The 19,589-nt window shown below is 42.0% G+C and overlaps 1 protein-coding gene across 1 annotated transcript; it reads right to left on the bottom strand.

Annotated features, from left to right (window-relative positions):
* Positions 1 to 245: 245 nt before the first annotated feature.
* Positions 246 to 19,100, bottom strand: tspan17 (tetraspanin 17). The gene is made up of 8 exons (XM_079557513.1): positions 18,547 to 19,100; positions 8,825 to 8,875; positions 5,155 to 5,301; positions 3,535 to 3,705; positions 2,809 to 2,934; positions 2,674 to 2,721; positions 1,249 to 1,365; positions 246 to 1,070 (listed from the first exon to the last, which is right to left on the bottom strand). Exons 1-8 carry the CDS (start codon positions 18,631 to 18,633, stop codon positions 1,005 to 1,007), a joined length of 813 nt encoding a protein of 270 aa, XP_079413639.1. The 5' UTR covers positions 18,634 to 19,100; the 3' UTR covers positions 246 to 1,004.
* Positions 19,101 to 19,589: the final 489 nt, after the last annotated feature.

The following is a 19,589-nucleotide window of genomic DNA, read 5'->3' on the forward strand; positions in this document are numbered from 1 at the left end:
GATGCTGGGAGTTAAATGCACAATCTTTATCGTTAAAACGCTCTCCCCCGCGTGGCTACTGTCCTAAACCAGGCGTTCCCATATAATATCATACAATACATCCTTCAGTAAATTAACCCATAATACAATCACTGCAGAGGGGAGAGGAGGGGGGGAGACGGGGTGACTTTCAAGGAAAAAGCGTCTCTGGCTTTTAAGTTGCGCTCTATCTAAATTCAACAGACATGGGATGGGAAAAGGAGATAGCATAGCGAGAGAAAGAGCATATCATTTGAGTCAGGCCCTGAGGTATTGTGGGGCGGGGGTGGAGAAATGCCATGTAAAGAGACAAGGAGGGCAGAGATAAATCGCAGGAAATTAACGGCACTTTTTTTTGCTTCTATTTTTTTTTTTTCTACATTTGAAGTCGTTTCGCATCCCTTTGAGTCGGCGAGTGGTCTGCGCGCTCCAGTGGTCATTAAAGGTCATAGTAGGTAAAGCGACACACGGCAGTGCTCGTGTGTCGGGTGGCTTCTGGTCAGCAGGAAAAGGGGCTCGTCACTTTAAAGAAAAGCACGTTATGAGAACAGTTTGTTTCCCCTTCCCCCGGCTTATGGTTGGCTCAATGACAAACGGTGATCTAAAAAGGGGGGCATTGTCTCACTTCCTTTGCGAGGCCCGAGTCCAGCTTTTTTCGGTCAAACATGGCTTTCCGATCTACACATTCAGGAGCAGTCCTTGTGCAATTGTGTGCCCTGTACGAACACACGTCCATTTTAACTAGTTCAGGAAAAAAAAAAGACAATTTTAAGAGACAAAAACTTTGCAAACAACAAGAAGGTCCTCTGAATATTTGGGTCAGCACCCGATTCTGAGTGGTAAACAACAACAGTCTGGTAAAATGTTCGGTTTGGGCCAGTTGGTCTCCTCATCACGATGAAGAGTAGCTCAGTGAGAGTGCGTTTGTGCTGCTTAGTGTCTCGGGCTGGACAGGACTAGTGGGAGCGATGTTGCGCCCCCTCCTGTCACCAGTTGGCTTTGACGGCTTTGACATCACTGACAAGGTTTTGGGCAAGGCAGATACCGAAAATCTGGAGAGAGATAGTCAGACTGGGCGTTAACTAAAAATCTATGAATCATCATGAGACAAACATGAAAAAAAAAAAAAAAAAAAGAAAGGAGATGGCATTGCTCACCACCAGATGGCACTAAAAAGCCCACTAGGATCAGAGCCATTTGGAGAGTAGACAGAAGGGGGTTTGTCTTTACCTGTAAAAGTGCAATTCCCACAAAGATCCCAGCTACAATGATGAGGTTGTCCTGAAGCCACTTCTCGAACTGTCCCACACAGCCCTTTGTGTAGATGTACTTTTGTCGATCGAGTTCCTGTGAAACAAAAACAGCAGTGTAACAAGGTGGTACGGAGTTCTTAGAGAAGACTCAGAACATTTGAACACATGACCTCTGGCCTATGACTAACAGAAGTAATAGCAGTGCCTCAGAGTCAGCAGAGAGAGGGAAAGCGGATGAGTCAGTCTGAGATTACACAGTTTCGGTGTGACGTTCGAGCACAGGGCCTTGTCAAGGCTCAACAAACACAATCTGTTTCCTCTTCCTGTCTGTCTTGTACGCCCGCTCACATGCGAAACGTGAAGGTGATATTTACAGCCACCGCAGCTAAAACAGGGTTAAAGATGGGTGTGAGCCGCTCTACATATAATACGCGCTTTGTTACTTTTCAAGGCAAGTTGAGCAGACAGTCTTTGTTCTCGCTGCAGGCTGTCAACCAATGAGAGGTGAATGCTATCAAATGTCAGCCAATGTAAAAACAAGGAAACACTGAGGGCTTCCGCTGTTGTCTCTGGCTCTTCCTCTTTCACAAACAGGCTGCACAGGAACCACTGCAGGTCCCTGATAGGTACAGAGACATGGAACAGAAATACTACACAAATGCCAAAGACCACAGCTTCACACTACATGAATTCATAGCTCTGTGTCAATGGCAGGTGCTTTGGCTGTGCTGCAGTTCGCCTAGCAACAGCCCTCGATCAGACTGCAGTGCAGCGAGTTGTAACCACCACACCCACACACACAGAGGCGAGGCAGTGCACTGGCATCACCCACAGAGTCGACAATTACAGAGTGAAGTAAGGCTGCTTCCCTGCTATACTGGGAGTCTAATTATCCCTGTTAGAAGAACAATCTGTTATTAAGGCTCGCTCAGGAGTATAAGCTTAACCCTGAGCATCCTGTGTGTCCCCTCACATGGCCAAGTGCAAGGCCTTCAGTTTTATACTCACCATTACCTGCTATTCAGAATGAAAATGCAATTATACTAATGCTATACATTCAATGTCACAAACTTGAGTCCAGTTTACTGTGGTTTCACCCTAGCACTGACGGCCAAATGAGTGGCCCTGATTGCTATTCTGTGCTCAACAACTGGTGGATCAACAGGTTTGCAGCACGTCAATCAGTTTGGCCTCAGGAGTAATTCCACTCTGCAGCTTTGCGTCAGTTTTAACCAGAAACGCGTCTAGTGGCTGCCAATCACACACCGGTGCTGTCATGATCAGGCTGTGGTAAGTTAAAGGTCTCCCTGCTCTAATTAGCTTTACCCACCTTGATTTGAAAAAGAAGTGCCAAATGTTCCAATCAGAAAAGTGCATTAAAAGAAATGATAGTAATACTAACCAATTTAAGTCGAACGTCATAACCGCACTGTGTGTTGATGACATCCTCCTGCAAGAAGAAAGTACGGCATTAAAGTTGACTTATATTCTATATCTAAAGCTTGTTTGATAAATGCTAGAGATGAAGTCGACTCACAGCAGGGTCCTTGATGCAGCAGGAGAAAGGCACTCCACAGCGCTCCCTGCTGGGGTTCTGATCGGTACAGTTGAAATAGATGTTCAAGTTCCAGTCTTCTGGACCGTGAGCCCCGCAGCAAGACCACTGAAGAAAAACAAGAGAAACAGTGAGACATACAGTACAATGTGCTTTGTCTGATCAGTAGCCTGTGTATACAACGTGTGGGTTCCTTAAACCCAAAGGGAGCATTTATAGAAAAAACATCCATAACAACAGACCAACTCTGTATCTAAACTGACGCGTCTTGTTCATTGGACGAAATTATGATATGCTTGTAAATTATTATGTTTGTGTGTGTAGTCAATCTGGTGAGGGCACAAGTTAACAAAAATTTAATGCGTACTTCATTAAAAATATCTTATTTATTAGTTTAATTAGTAAAAAATAATCTACTACTAATAAAGCAACAAAGGTTGTGAAACATGTTCTGCTGATGTTTGGTGGCAACACCTTGGTTTAAATCTAATTGAAGTCCAGTTTAGTTTGATAACATGCTAGTTTATTGCGAAAATTGTGGGTGGTGGATGTTACATCAGAAGTCCTGTGCTGACTTCTTCTACAGCTCTCCTTTCTTCAGTAAAACTGGTCTTAACCATCGAGTTTCATCCCCAGATGTAAATACCAAAGCTCTACTGATTTCCATGTTGTTGATGTGCGAGTGTGGGTCAATATGTGAGCCCTCACATAGTCCTGGGCGAAGTCAATGAGGTTCTGCAAGTCGATGTCATCCCGGTAGGCCTTGATGTTATTGTTAATGAAAAAGTTGAGCTGGTCTTTGATCCAGTCCTTGAAAACGAAAGCGAGGATCCCCGCTGTCAGCTCCAAGAAGAAGATCAAACCCAGGAAGACGGAAAACTAGAAAAGACATCACACAAAAGACAAAGTTAGCAATAGCAACAGCAAATACCGCATACCTGTGAGGTCACAGAAATGGTGCTAAAAGTGACAATAGCATCCAACCGTTGCAGTCACCAATTAAGAGACTAATGTTTCTGATACTATAACCCTAAAAAGCAGGCTTCAACTTTCATTTTCTTCACTCCTTCTGAAAAATCAACCCCCCCACAAAATGGTAGCTGATAATAATAAAATAATCATCTATTTTATCCAATAACTGCATATTAAAGGATTACTTTATAGTCATTTTCATTTTAACTTTTCTGGTAAGAAGGATTTTCACTTGGACGTGTTGTTTTTGTGCAGCTAATTAGAGAAGTAGACATTTGCAGAGTGTGGCTTGGAAACCACAGTCTGGTAAGTCATATTTTCTCTTCTCTTTACAGTAAATGAAAGGAGACTGGGCTGATGATGAATGCGCAGAAGCCACATTATCTCCTGGCTCTGACGCCTGACTCTGCTGCTAATGGACATCGGCTGGAGTTAAGAGCTGCTCACCATCACAGCCGGTGCTAAAACAAGTCAGTCTCTGTCACTCACACATCTCAGAGTGAAGGGCAGGGCAGTGGTCAGGCTGAAGGTGATGCTACTTCAGGAGGGAACACTTTTCGAGGTATAATGTATACGTGGTGCTGCTATTGTTGAGGGAGGTTCATTCTTCATGATGATTTCATCTGATTTTGTAATGGTCATCAAAGTCAGTCTGATGCTGGATGTGTGGGATTGAAATGGCTCTGTGGTGTTTAGGTAAATGGTCACTTTTGCCTACTCGGCCACACACATGACACACATGAAACATCTCTGTGACGTCTTTAAAATATTAGATTTGGTTTTAACATGACAATTGAAACATTGATCATGACAGTGCTTTCACTGAACAAATGTGATCAAAAAATCAGAAAAGATCACTCAACAAATACAGTGAAATGCAACCATTAATATAATTACGGGTGTTTTTATTGAAGAAAAATGGGGGCTCGCCTCCTCAGACCTGACTCCTAACTTCGCTGGGAGTGGGACATCACCAACTCGTCTCCACAGACATTTTGATGCTTTGCTTTGACAAAAAAATTCCCAGATACCATACTGGTACCGTTTAATGGTACCCAGCCCTAATCCTGCGTATAGAAATGAAATAAAGACATTTGTTTATCGTTTGTTTTGAGATCTAGGTAAAAGATAGTCATGTTTGTGTGTGCTTATGGTCCTGATGGTGTATTCATCTGTTTAAACAAACACTACAGCAGTATATTTTCTCTGCTGGCAGACTTGTTGGTGCCAGGCCGCCCCCCCAGGCCGCTTGAGTCAGGGTGGCATCTGCTGCTCTGACAGCCGGGCTCCGAGTGTGATCTGAACTGGTGTTAGCTAGATAAAGACTGCGGCAGCTCCCGCCGTGTGGAGGCTTACGAATTTGAGCAGGAAGGTGTTCTCTCGGAGCGCCCCGATGCAGCCGGCGAAGCCCAGGACGAACATCACTCCTCCCACCACAATGAAGAGCCACACAGGGTCAAAGCCTCCCAGATCTGTGATGGACGACAGATTGGACAGGACGCCCTGCGGGAGAGATAGATAAAGAGACTGCTGCAAAATCACTCGCTCTCTGAAACTCAGGGCAAAATACTGCACAAAAAGTATGCAATATCAAAGGTAAAATCTCCCCATGTTTCTTTTCACTTTATCTGCACTACATTTTTACTGTTTTACTGGTTGAAGTCTTTCAGCAGAAGAAGCATTGTGGAGAGAAGGCTGAGAGCAGCACTTCCTTCTTTTCACATGTTGCTCCAGCCTGAAGCCTGCATGTCTCGCAAGTATCTGCCCCCATCTCACCTTTCAGTGTTTTTAATCACTAGTCATGGTCCATTTCTTGTGGGCGAAAACAAGAGCAGCAACCCAGACTATCATCATTTAACATCCAGGCAGGAAATATGTTGTTTATGGAGAGAAAAGTTGCAAACAAATTAAATGCATGAAATGAATTGCCAAAAGACACAGAAATTGGGAGGTATGAGTTATTTGAAAACGTCATGAGCCCAGACTTATGACCGATAGAAGGTGTTGCACAGGAAACAGCTGTGCAAGTGTCAGCTGGTTTGGTTTAGAAATGTGCTTTCAGTGTCACATGGAGCGACGTTCGAGGATAGTTTCTGTCTGTCTTTCTGACTTTTGTCTGTATCAAGTATTCTTAGGTAGAGATGCACAGATGCAGCTTTTTTTGGTTTCCAATGCTGATAATGGAGGTGTGATTATCTGCCGATATCTGATATTAACCAATACCAAGAGATATTCTTAAAAAAAAAAAGTTAACGGTCATTTTTGTGTCCAGTGTCTTACCTTGCAAATGAGATGTTACTTGTCAATTAGAAGTTATATGAATAAACTAATAGCAAAACATCAAACAAGGATCTGAGGACTTTTCTACATTAAATATCATTGGGTAATGACAGGCTATTAGGCTACATTAAATCACATAAAATGATCCACTCCAGCATTGGCCAAATTTATTTTATTAGGCAACTTTAGGTGAACCAATCATAGTTTCCACTAGCATTAGCATGCTATTGCAAGCTGCAGAGTTTTACGTGATAATTAAGAGGTTAAAACTAACAGCGAATGAATTCTCCAGGTTCTGAGCCTCAAAATGCAGCATGCCCATATATCATATCATATCATAAGATTTAGTTGGTGAAAATTGTTTTTTAAAGCAGTGAAAGTAAAACAGGTATCGGTTCAGTATCGCATATTTGGAGCCGATACCTGATATAGTATTTTTTACCAGCATCGGCTCCGATATCCGATACCAGTATTGGATCGGTGCTTCGCTATATTGTAGGCATTTAACAATGGCATTTTGATAACCCCTTGGCAAATCATTTTTGCGATATGGCTTGAAAAGAACCGTAATCACATCATGGAAATGATTGTTGTCATTTGTTCATTTCATTTGTGTGCAACAAATGAAGCAATAAGACAAGGAACAATAGAATTATGCTGAATGACCACTTGATCTATCACGCGCTATTAAGGTGATTTGCTCGGCAGAAGTCCACAGCAATTGCAATATATTTGTTTGGGTGAGGCAATACGCCATAAGAGCTCTTATCATTTTGGATTTCTAATTGATTAATATGAAAGAATGATAGTGAAATATAATAACCACCACCACCACATTTCATAATGTAGTAATAGCCCAGGAATGACCACAGTGATGGCTTTTTCAATGACGTAATTGTTCGATAATGTAATCAGACTGCGCCAGTGACAGACTGTCCAGCCAAGAAGGGGATTGCCCTGACGCTGTAAGCCAACACAAGGCCTAGTCCAGAAGTCAGGCAGTGTTTCCCAAAGAGAAGACAGTATCGTTGGTTCATGACCAATGGGTGGGTCCCAGGTCAAAAAGACGATAGTTCTTTTGTGATCAAATCCTGAATCGACCGTGTGGAAAGACTCCATTTTGAGAATACAAGCAACTAAACATTTCTTATTTCATCATTATTTATCGTATAAAGACAATAAGTTGTAAGATGAATTGCAATGATACACGTAAAACGATTACTAACAGATTAGTAAATGAGTTTGATAAAGACCATAATGGTATTAATTTAGATGATTCGAATAAGGAGTCCATGTGACACTTTAGTCTGAGCAGAAATCCATGGGAAATTCTCAGTGAAAGGAGTTCCACTTTGTGCATGAACTTGCTAACTCTTTCCAGGTTTTCAGATATCCCTTGCTCATATTGACAGGGCGGTGCCAACATGTGTAACAGCGCCTGGTTGCTCTGGGCTTGTTTGCTTGTCGAGCGGTGCAGCACATGTCAAACACTTGCAGCTCACGTCTAAGAGGCTGAAGTTTCACACTGCTTAAGCTAAGCTCCCAGTGCACAGGGCCAGAGACGCCATCGCACAGAGGAAACATGCCTCCTCTGCTCTGTGCCACTGAAGCAGAATAAACGCCCTGTGTTTCAATGGGACAAAGATGAGACTGAGGCTGAACGCGGCAGATTTGAAACTAATCATCTCCGTCACCGAGACCCAAACTCCGGCATTACGCCCTTCCAGCCGCTATTCATCATTCAGCCTAATCCTGTTAAATTATTCACAGCGTTTCACAAAAGGTACTTGGAGCAATCCTGTTTGTAGCGGCTCCACCACCAGACGCGGCTAATCACTACAGGCCTCTGCACTGGCGCTGCATTAACAGAAGCGCCTGGAACAATTCAGGGTTAATTAATGAACGAATTGACAGTGAGCTGGGCTGCCCGATGCTGTGTATGTTTCCATGACCCGCTGCACGCCGCACACAAAGACAGACTGAACATGTTGTGCAATATGCTCAGTAAGGATTGGGAGCCCAGTTCAATTTGTTCTGCAGCGGAAGGTAGTCGGCTCGTGATGGTCGTGAGCCAAATGAGTTTGTAATTTTGGACTTGGCTGCCGATTTGTTCTGTGTCTTTTGTGCTGCAATTTACAAAGCTTGTTTGTTTAAGTAGCGTTCCTGTTTCCAGCTCAGAGCAGCTCAGCAATTGGACATAAACTTTCGTGGTTATGGACTCAGTTGAGCTCAGATATACTCTCCACTTTGAAGCACACAAACAAAAAGATGACAAAGTGGTTGGATGGGGAACAGAATCTGGTCTGAGACTACTCAGACTCCAGAGTCCAGACCTGAATCATCCGGATGCAAATCTATGAAGTGATTGGCCAGAAAATGTGGGTAAAAATGTGCATAATTCCATCAACAAGTTAGAAGAAAAATGTCTTGACTTCATATAACAAATATCCATCAATATGTATCATGTCATTCTTTGAGTGCCCAGACAGGACAGATGCAATAACCAAGACCAAATCAGGTTTAGAGCAGTAGATAACAACTTAATGAAAGTGGCATGACATTTCGAAACACATATTTAGCAGTTTTCTGTGGTTCTGAAAAGTAAACTGTTTTTCACAGCACTTATCTCAACCATAATCTGACTCTGCTGTAATCTCTCGGTGCAGTGGTGAAGAATTTGAGCTATGCATTTGGACCATTTGTGCCAAAGCGGGCAGTGCTGTTGTGTACAAGTGTTTATTCTTACCTTCTCCGCCCATGCCCACAGGCCTATGGCCAAGAATGCAGCTCCTAGTAACTGTAAAACAAAGCATACACAAGAGGCCGGCAGTCAGAGAGATGAGTCACACACATTGCTGGCTGTTTTAAAACACAAATTCTGGCCCACAATATCGAGATACACGAGAAGCAGCGAAGATCAAAGTAAATTAGCGAGGACACCGGTCATATCGTTTATCGGGCGTGGCGAGGTTATTGTTCACACTGTGTTATCTTCATGGCAACCACAGAGATGAACTCAGCCGCTTGTGATCATTTACAGACACCGCAGATTCGGTCGCTAACATTGTGTCATGATTCTGCCAGAAGAGTGAGATCACAAGTAGAAACATTCATGCTGCTCAGAGCGCAGCAAGACAGGTTACATCAAAATAGGACTGCAACCAGCCGTTATTCTAGTGCACGTTTGATTCCATTTTCTAATTAGGATCAAACAGAAGCAGACATAAAACATATCTTAATATCAAATACAGTATTGTTCATGGCTTTGTGTGTGGCGTCGGCTTTGTAATGCAATCCATGTTATGTTAGTTTAGATCTCTACAAACACGTTCTTCAAAGTCACTCTTGTATTAGTTCTTCAGTTAATACCCCTGTCTTTTCTCAGATGTTAATACTTCTGGACAGCATAGTCATCACAAATCACCCAACAACATTATTTGCCAGAGAAAATTGGTAGCTCTTCCCTTACTTGCATTATTGATGAGGACAAGCCTCCACAATAATTGAATAATGGTGAATACTGAAAATAACTTGCGGTTTGGTGGGATTTGTGTAAAAGGCATTGCAGTAAAAGCACACATCCCATGTTACGGAAAATCGCATCATCTCTGTCGAGTGGCGCGTCGAAGAGCCCTCATTATCTGCTCCCAAAGCTAACATTACCGGACCACCTCGTGGAAAAACAACACAAAATAGCAGTAAATGTCTGTCTTTTAACTTTGCGGGGCACTATATTTGTCTTCCCGTTTGCAGCGAGCATGTCAGGCTGGGACCATTCGGAAGACAAAAGTATAACCCCGACATTGAAATGGGCTGAAATGCTCGTGATGCAACGTGGATAATCAAGAATGTGACGGCCGCTTACGCAAGGAGCAGGCTAATCGCTGGAGTTAGAATGAAAAGACAGCGGCAGGAGGAAGGTGTGTGAGATCAGGTACCAGTGATTAAACCGCGCCGTAAACTGTTTAGCCTCAGCCTCAGAATAAGCCGCAGTGATTAGAGAGAAAGTACGATGGCAGAATAAACAACGGCGCACTGTAATTAGACTGCTCCGTTTCAGATACGCTCAAGTCCTAATTACTGTTTGGAAAATGAGATTTATGGCGACTAATTAGACGGGTATTTCTGAACCTGTAACGTATATAGTTACACCGTATAACTTTTGATTCAATATGAAGCACGGTGATATTTTTACCTCGTCAGAAAACACCCATAAGTAACTGGAATAAATTGTAATTGACATGTACTGTATTGACAATACAGCTCAACTTTTAAATATGAGGTCATACTCTCAACAAGTTCTAGGTTGATTGACCCTGTATGGACAAGGGGGAAATATACTTAAAGTGATAGTCTGTAAGTTTGCAAAGGGAGGAGTGATAGAGTCAAATTTGAAACTACACAAACTCCTTTCTTTTTAACCAGAAAGCTCTTTGTAGTTTGCAAAATTCGGAGAGCAGGAACAGAATTTTCAAAAGTAAACGATCAAGCTCCTCCCCCTCCCTCCTGATTGGAGCTGACAGGCTGGTTCACAGGAGAAGCTCGTCTCATTGGTCGACACGGGAGGAGACTTGACTCTGATTAGCTGCAGAGATCCAGGAAGGCGTGACTTTACAAAACTTACTTTACATCAAAATGCAAGAGCAGGTGGTTGATTTTTGAAATCATATAAATTATATTATATAAATTTGTAACACATTTACACTTCCAGACCATCACTTGAACTCTACTTAAGTATACTATGCACTTTAAGTATACTTAGGGAGTAGTTGATCGGGTGTCAAATCTCTGCCGATGACTTGTATAACTGCACAATGCAGCAACAGCCCGTTATTTGAGGCAGGCTGCTGCAAGTACTTAGTCAGATAGTTTGCCAACGCTAAAGCCACAACCTGCTGCAATGCTGGCACAAAGTTATGACAGTCGGTTTGCGCAAAACATGAATAAAATCCAAGCGCTACATGGATTAATTCCGCATTAGTCCTGTTCTTACAAAGCTGCTGCGGTGCGTCTGTGAACCTAGAAAGAGTAACGCGTTCTGCCGGATCTTAAACAGAACTCCTCCCGGGGGACAACACGGTTCGGTTTGAAGTGGATTGGATAGAAAGACTGCATTTGACTCTTTGTAACATTTTCTTTAATCCGAGTGTTCCCACAGCGTGATGCGGGCAGAGGAGTCAGAGTCAGGTCAGGCAGCAGGCGGCTTAGCATCACCATCTCCTCATAGTGAGAAGAGAAGTCATTCATATGCTTTATTCTAACCATAAACACATAAAGTGACCATTAACCACAGAGCAGATGGGATTTATACAGCCAAATCTCTAATAAAAGAAAAAGCCCAAGTGGATACATTTATGTTCGTTCTTTGCGTTTTATTGCTGCGCTTTGGGAACAAGATGTTTTAAATATGCTTTCACCTTCGCCGGTGACTCATTTGTTTGTGTTTATGCTTGTTCTTTTTATCAGTAAACTTTCAGAAACAAAATAAAACAGCCAACGGCAGATGTAGATTATTTTTATTTAAAACGTCCTTGTATTTTTGCAAGCATTTGATTTGTCTGTAATAGATTGTTGAAAATGTAATGGGTAATGTAATGTTTTCAGTGCTGTGCAGAATGGCATATGATGAACTTGTTATGGTAAAATTGTTTCCATTGGAGAACAAAAAAGATCCCTGCAAGTCTAGAAAATGCAGGGATTTTATGCCATTTTATTTCATACTAGGGCTGGACAGTTCATTGAAATTTCATGCAAAATGGCAGTCTCTATAATCGTCATGGGGCTTTATGAATAGGTTTGGAGTAGGGCTGCACAATATATCGCGAAAAATATCGTATCGCGACATCAGCTGATGCAATATCCGTATCGCGAGAAGCCACAATATATCGCAATATCACCATAGCCTTCGTCTGACTGAGATCGACCCATTTTTTTTTGCAAACTCAAACAATGCATTGAAGTCATGTGTAAAAGTTCAGTTTTAGTTAGTGTAGTGTAACATTTACTTGCTTTGTTAAATTCTACCCTTGTTTTGGTCCTGATGGGGTGTTTTTTAAGTCGTCTTTTGCCGCAATTTGCTGAAAAATGTTAAGTTAAAATATCGCAATAATATCGTTTTCGCAATATTGCACAGCAGTATCGCATATCGCAAGTCACTTCAATATCGTATCGAGCTCCTAGTTTTAGAGTTTGGATGAGACGATGGAAGATTTTTTTTGCATTAAATGATACTAGAGGAAAGTTATTGCTTTTGTTTGAGTATAAAATATATTCCAAAATCCTGAATCAACTACACATAACTATGAAAAAATCAAATCAAATCGAAAACCGAGATTGATCAATATGAGAAAGAAAAAAATCGTGACTCCTTTTTCTGCCATTTCGTCCATATCGTCATGTTTACACAAAACAAATACAGACATTCATAAATCTTGAGCTAGGGCTGTGCGATATGGCCAAAAAATAAAATTCCTGCTCATTAATATTTCAAAATGTAGCAACATTAGGATATGTTTTCTGTTTTAGATATTCCTTGTCTGCTCTCAAAAGTAAAACCTCTAAATAAGCCATGGAGTTTTCAAAAGTGATTTAGTTTTATCGTCTTCATGCCTCTGCTGTGATTGACAACCGTCTCCATGGAGACTCAAGGGAAAGGGGCGGAGTTAAATGGTCCACTCAGCGCAGAGTGAGAGAAAGGCACAGGAGCCGGAGAAGGAGACTGGAGCGGAGGAAAACTCCACCGTGTCACACAACATGCAGCCTTTGTGAAGCAGCAGAGATCGTCAGAAAGTCGCTGCTTCTCCTCTGGAGTCATTTCGCTGCGGAGCGTCTAAAACACTGCTAAACTGGCCGCACGTGGGGGGACATGGAACAGCGGACTCGATTTTACGATTTAGCCATTTTCCAAACCGTCTGTTTTTAAAAGCATAAATTAATTGAATTAATTAGATTTATCGCCCAGCCCTATCTGGGACCAGACGCAAGCCATTTCTCAAGCAGAACAATGCTCACAGCTAAATAAAAGCATGGGAACAATAAATCCTCCTTTAATAGCAGGCACCGCTTCAAGATAATTTCCCGATTCATTTTGGTTCGTTATCATAAATTTTAGCTGTTTCAAAATAGACTTTGTAAAGCGCTTTGAGTGCCTAATGTAGGTGGAAAAGCGCTATATAAGTTGAGACCATTTACCATTTAGACATCAGCAACAACACTGAATACTTTCCACTCCACTGCATTTAACAAAGAAAATAATTTTCACTTCATCTCTCAAACTCTAAACTTCAACAAACCGAAAGGTTACTGTTACAAGGTTGGCAGAGTAGACCGAAGAAAAGCATAATTGAATTCGTAAATAAATTTAATCACAATTTGTTTAAAAACCAAACTGCGCATCCCCATATCGAAGAATACTTTTTGACATCTCTCCAGCAGAAGATTGTAGACTCATCCCACTGTTATGTTCGGTACACGGCTCGGGAGTTGCTGTCGCTCCATTATGCAAATGAGGCCGCAGACTTCGCTCGTTTCCTGTCAGCTGTTTGTGTCCCGGTGTGCAGGGTTTCCTCTCCGCACGGTCACAGAGATTATCAACACTTTGAGGAGATGCCTTCCTAATCCGGCTGATCCCATTAACCCTGGCCCATCAGACGAGCCGCGATCTGCGCACACACCCAAGGAATATCGATGCCTGACCTTTCTCTGCCACACGATTATGCTAAATGTCTAAAGTGGAGGGCTGTGTCAATGTCTGGCCTGATAATACAATACCAATGACACGCCATCCTCCATGTTGGGAATCGATGCATGCAAGCGGCTAATTAATTAAAGCGTGCATCTGAAACAGAATCTCCTCCGCGCTCCAGAGCCCCAACTTCTCCGAGCGGTTGTTAACGGGAAGCAAGCCTCTCTTTCTTTCTTTTTTTTTGCAGCATTGTCTGGTGTTGAGATACATCAGCTTATTGCGGCGAGTTGATGCAGACAGATTGCAGTTGCCACAGCGTATCAGCAGAGGAAACGAGAACAAATAAGGGGAAAAAAGGGGTTAGGACCTTCGCGAATGGAGTTTACTTCGCTGTTCACATTTGATTTTATCGGTGGGATGTGGCAAACAACACTAAAGAGAAACGCATTTGTCAACAATAATAGTGTTGGAGTTGTTTTATCTTCACTGAGACTTGTGCACTTTCAGCACAGATTCGAATAAACAAGTTTTCATACAAAATAAGTTTCACCGTGAGAAATTACAGTTAAAAGATTCAATCAGAGATATCAAATTTTATACAAGAGCAATAATATGAGAGGTGGAAAAAACATGGAGGTATATTTTCTATCCAGCCTTAATAATTGTCTTCCATTCAAATCAAGATTTCAATTGGATTATGATTAGAGACGCACCGATCCAGCTTTTTTGCTACCGATACCAATACAGGGTTTTGACCTGCCAATACCCGATATCTACCGATACCACTGTCTTAAAAGTGGGTGAAAAAGCAACTCTTTTCTCCATTTTAAGATCAATAAAGTAATATTTTATTGTCATCATATTACAGATCAATTATATTTACTGATGAACTCCTGGATAAACATTTAACAAGGATGACTGGACTTGTCTACACTACTTGGGTATATGACAGGCTTTAGGTTACATTGATATTACCAAGTCACATGAAGTGATCTGATCATTACAAATATGTTAGATAAGTAATTTTTTAAACTAAAATACAAACACTTGGCTTCAGGAGTGGTCGATTTTATTTTATTAGGCTACTTTAGGGATTTCTATGTTAGTTTCTGTCCCAGCCTTGATAAGCAATTGAATTCTCCTGGTTCTTAACTTTCCAGAGATATGCAGCATGCCCATATTCACTTAGATTTAGGAGGCAAAAGTTGAGAGCCAAAACTAGTATCGATATAGTATTTTCTTCAGTATCCGATCCCAGTATCGGAGCATCCCTAAATTACGATTACTTGTGCTGCTCCACCTCATCTTTTTTCTTATTTTTGCCACAATTTCTCCCAATTTCCCCCCAAATTATTCCCCACTTTTCACGCATTTCTTGACATTAGAGATTAACCCGATACTGTACATTCAACACATTCTGTTTTCTGGTTCTAGATAACAAGTATAAATTAAGTTATACTTTAAAGTACCGGTATTGGAAAAAATGTAACTGCACCCAGCTTGAGTCTTGCATGCAAAAAGAAAGTTAGACATTAGGCGACACAAATTGTTGTGATTTTGGAGAGGACGTTTAATATTAAACCCCTTACGGCTTACAGGGTGTGAATGTTTCCCGACTTCCATCCTTCGTCAGAGGATGTGAGGAAACATTTGGAGGTGGCCTGCTACAGACATAGTGTGAATGAGTCTTGGCTCGTACTTTTGCTTTTGTGCCTGGTGTGGTAGGAGTTCCCCAAAGGAGCAATTTGCAACTCATAGGCAGAGAATGTGCCAACAACATAGCAACAATCATATTGGCGGAAACGAAGAGAAAGTTTTGTCAATTAATTGTTTCCTTTCCAATCCAGAATGTATTTTCTGCACAGATGTTTAGAAAATAAGCAGAAACATTTTGCAGCGAGAGTTTTTTTCTTTCTTTCTTTTTTTTTTATGAAATCAGAAGACAGTGGAGTTTTGAATTGTGGTAGTACAAAGGTGAAATTGGGAAAAAGTCCACAAAGCTAGGTGTTGGATTAGTATTCAAGATCTAGAAGCAACGACAGCACTTACTTTCGTGCTGATTCAAAATGAAATTGTCAAATATTTGTGGCATAACTTTTAATCCCAAAAATGTCTAAAAGCAAACTGGCTAATAATAAAACGTGCCTGCATCGCTTGGTTACAGCTTAACAAGCTCTTAATTACAGCTTGCAGAGCATCCGAGCATTTCAGCCGCTCAGGCAGATAATGTGATTCATTAGCTGGAAGTGTAGAATGAGCGTATTCTGGGGCGAGGCACAGAGGTGGGCTGTTCTCGGGTGTCAACAATGCGCTGCTTGAGAACAGTCAACAAAGGGGGGTTTACACGGCGGATCCATTTCCAAGACAATATTTAAGGTCTTAGAAGCAGTCCATCTCAATCTGGGCAACATTTTGGAGCCTGACAAGATCACTACAGGACGGACAAATTGGTTGATTTGCGGAGCGTAAGCCCCATCTCTCTCCATTTCAACATCGCGCCGGATTGTCTGTCAGATCCAGTTTTGCTGTACACAGACACGGGGAGAACATCTTCCTGTGATTATTAAAGGAAGCAAGCAGCGAGTTGGGACTTGCTCTACAGTTAATTTTCGGGCAGAGCTCAGACATGGGAAGGCTGCAGTTTGGAGCGAATGTTGGGTCAGACTTAACCGATGGGTGACTCAGTGTTTCCTGTGTGATTGCTCAGTCATAGATCTCAGTCTCATGAAACTTTCCGCAGTTAGACAAATGATCAACTGTTACGCTCATTGCCCTTAAAATATTGCGAGGTTCTTATTCATTTTCAACACACATTTTAGAAGAGGCTCATCACTCTTCTGTGCATTATGAAGCATTCCCATTATGTCTGGTGTGATTTCAGTTGCCTCATCTCTGATTAGGTCGTATGCAAATGCTCTGCCTCCAGCAACGCAACGCAATGATTCTGGTTGTGGCACAGGTTTATTTCAGATGTTCTTCTGGCAGTACTGTTTGAATGAATGTCACATCTTTTAAAAAGGCTAACAGCACATTCAATCAACATGAAAGTCGGCTAAGACGTCAGTAAAAAACAAATCAATTAAAGCCTTTTAGGAAAAATCTTCTATTCAAAACAAGCCAGTAGAGATGATGACCTGCAAACTGTTCTACAATGGAAAACTGTACGACTGACAGCTTAGATGAACATCGGATCTCTCCAATATGGTTTGGGTTCAGCAGCAATGGCAAATGAAAACAAGACTGGCTTGCCTCATCCTGCTGAACTAGAGCTATGTGGTGCAACTTCACCGATTAATCTCTACCAATGTTTCTCAAAGTGTTAAATACCAAATATCGCTTAGTGGAAATGTGTCTTTTTCAGCTGCAATCAGTCAGTTCTAACAGGAGGAATAAGCAAGGTCTAACCAAGGACTAAAACATGTCTAAATTAGGACTAGACCATGAACAAAACAAGGACCTGAACAAGGCCTAACCCATGCCCACATACAAGTTTGAGAAACACTGTTATGCCCTAGAATTGATGCCTCTCTGGGTTCAACATCTGCGGACGATCTCCCAAAGCAGCCATGTGAGGCAACATGTTATTGCTATGGAAATGAAGTGACTTGGACTGACTTCAATGCTGTGCAATGTTTGTAGATCCCATGTGTGACGAATCTGTCAGAACAAGCATAGACGAGTGGAAAACGGAGTATTACAGTCCCCAGTCTTCCCTTCTCCTCCCTCCTTTGTGCCTCAGTGGGTGTGTGAGGGAGACAAACAATGCTGTCCCGCAGAGCCCGAGCACTATAGTGGTGCGAGGAGTGAAAGGGGCGCTTCGAAAGGAGAAGGGTTGAGGGGTATTCAGATTCCGTGTGGCCTTCCCGTCCCGAGCAGTGTGTGGGAAGACCTCGCAGGGCCCACAGACACGCCATTCCCTCACCCCTAGACATTATGTTAGGGCAGGCGAACAGAGGCAGGGCAGACGCTGAGGACAGGGGGGAGGAGGACACACAGAGGAACTTTTCAAGCTGAGGAGAAAGAAGGAGGAGGGCGTCGTAAAGTGTGGGCTCAACAACAATATGGACCAGACGCAAGCCATTTCTCAAGCAGAACAATGCTCACAGCTAAATAAAAGCATGGGAAGAATAAATCCTCCTTTAATAGCAGGCACCGCTTCAAGATAATTTCCTAACCTAAAATTGGGCAACTTGCGTGTCAACAGAAAAGTATGTAAAGTCCACTTGTGGGCAAACCAATGCACTGAAAGAACAAGGTTAAATCAGGACAGTCAACTTTAGAAAACATTAACAAACATTAACATCAGCACAGGCATTACAAGACTCCACTCACAACTCACTGAATTCAAGTTCAATAGAGATGCAGGTTTTTTTTCTTCCTTTGTTTGTTTGTTAAACACAAAATCAGTGACACAAATACACCTTAAGTTTCACAACAGGTAAAAATACGAAATGTTTTTGTGCTTTGGGGAAAGTTTACATAGAGTGAAAATAATGGTAGTGAAAATGAGAGAGTGTCAGTGGAGGGTCTGTAAAGGGAAATCTTAATTGGCCATTTAAACATTAAAACAACATTAAAAAACACATTAAACAAAGGGATTGCACATAAACTATATACACCTGGTCTATGGGGGGGTGACAGAGGCAATTTTATGACTGATGCTAGCCCAAAGCTAACATTAAGAACAGGAATGTTAATGTCACTTTGCGTCGGCGTACGAAATTCATACTTTTTGTCTCCATCCAAACACATTACACACAACCGAAAAAGCAAACCAGACTTACCCAAAATATGATGTTGAATCCAAATAAGAAGTATTTGACGCAGCAGCTGACTTCTGTTCCTTTATATTGACGGTGTTTTCTACTCATTCTTCCAGGGATGTGGCTAACTCGGCGACTATAACAGCTTGGACTTCACAAACTCAGCCAAAGCTGCAGTTTTTTAACTAACTAAAGCTATGGCCAGGCTGGCTCCATTAGCTACACAACGCCAAGTTTACTCCCTGCGACATGGTGAGCCAAACACTGAGAAGAAGCTAATTCATGAATCTACCTTAGCCTTAACCATTCGCTCGCTAGGCCAGCTAGCTCGTAACTTCTATGGTTAGCATTAGCGGCTAACAACAACAATTCTAGGGAGACACTGGAGACTCAGCTGCAGTTGGTCGATATTGTCGCGGTTTTCCCTTAAATGTTCAGCGCCCACGGTGAGGGTGAAGGTTAATCCGCTGGTCTGTCAACTAGATACGCGTCCCCTGTTTTTTTCCTGTTTCTGGAGCACCGCTTGATATCCTCATCCTTGTTGTTTTGTGCTGTAAAACAAGCCCCTGCTGTCAAATGAGGGAACCACTGAGAGTCTGTTCAGCCCTCTCACCTCAACAGCGACCTCTGCTGTTGCTCTGGTGTCTTACCTATGGTCGCCCCTAACGCAATGCAGAGGCAGGCCTTTTTATTGTTCTAATAAGTCAATAACAAATACTCCTAGAGGAAATACCCTAATGCATTCTGATTTTTCACTATATAAAGGTTAAACTTCAAAATATATACATTTTTTATTTGAGCTGAGATCTGTCTTAGTTTTTTTCATTTTCATTTTCAACATTTCCATGATATAAATAAAGCTTTGTTTATGCTCTTTGCTTTTCTTTAATTATCATTCTTTGAAATTGCAGAGTAGCAGCCCTTGTATTTCTGTGGCTGTGGGGAAACGTATACAACATTCTTGATTTTTAAAGGAACAGGCCACCGACAGAGGTTCTTACCTGAGCTTAGACGAGTTGATATGTACCTGTCTGGTCTGTGTGCGCCTGTGGAAGAGCTTGGTC

Source organism: Gobius niger (assembly GCF_951799975.1).
Source record: "Gobius niger genome assembly, chromosome: 5".
Taxonomy (NCBI): Eukaryota; Metazoa; Chordata; class Actinopteri; order Gobiiformes; family Gobiidae; genus Gobius; species Gobius niger.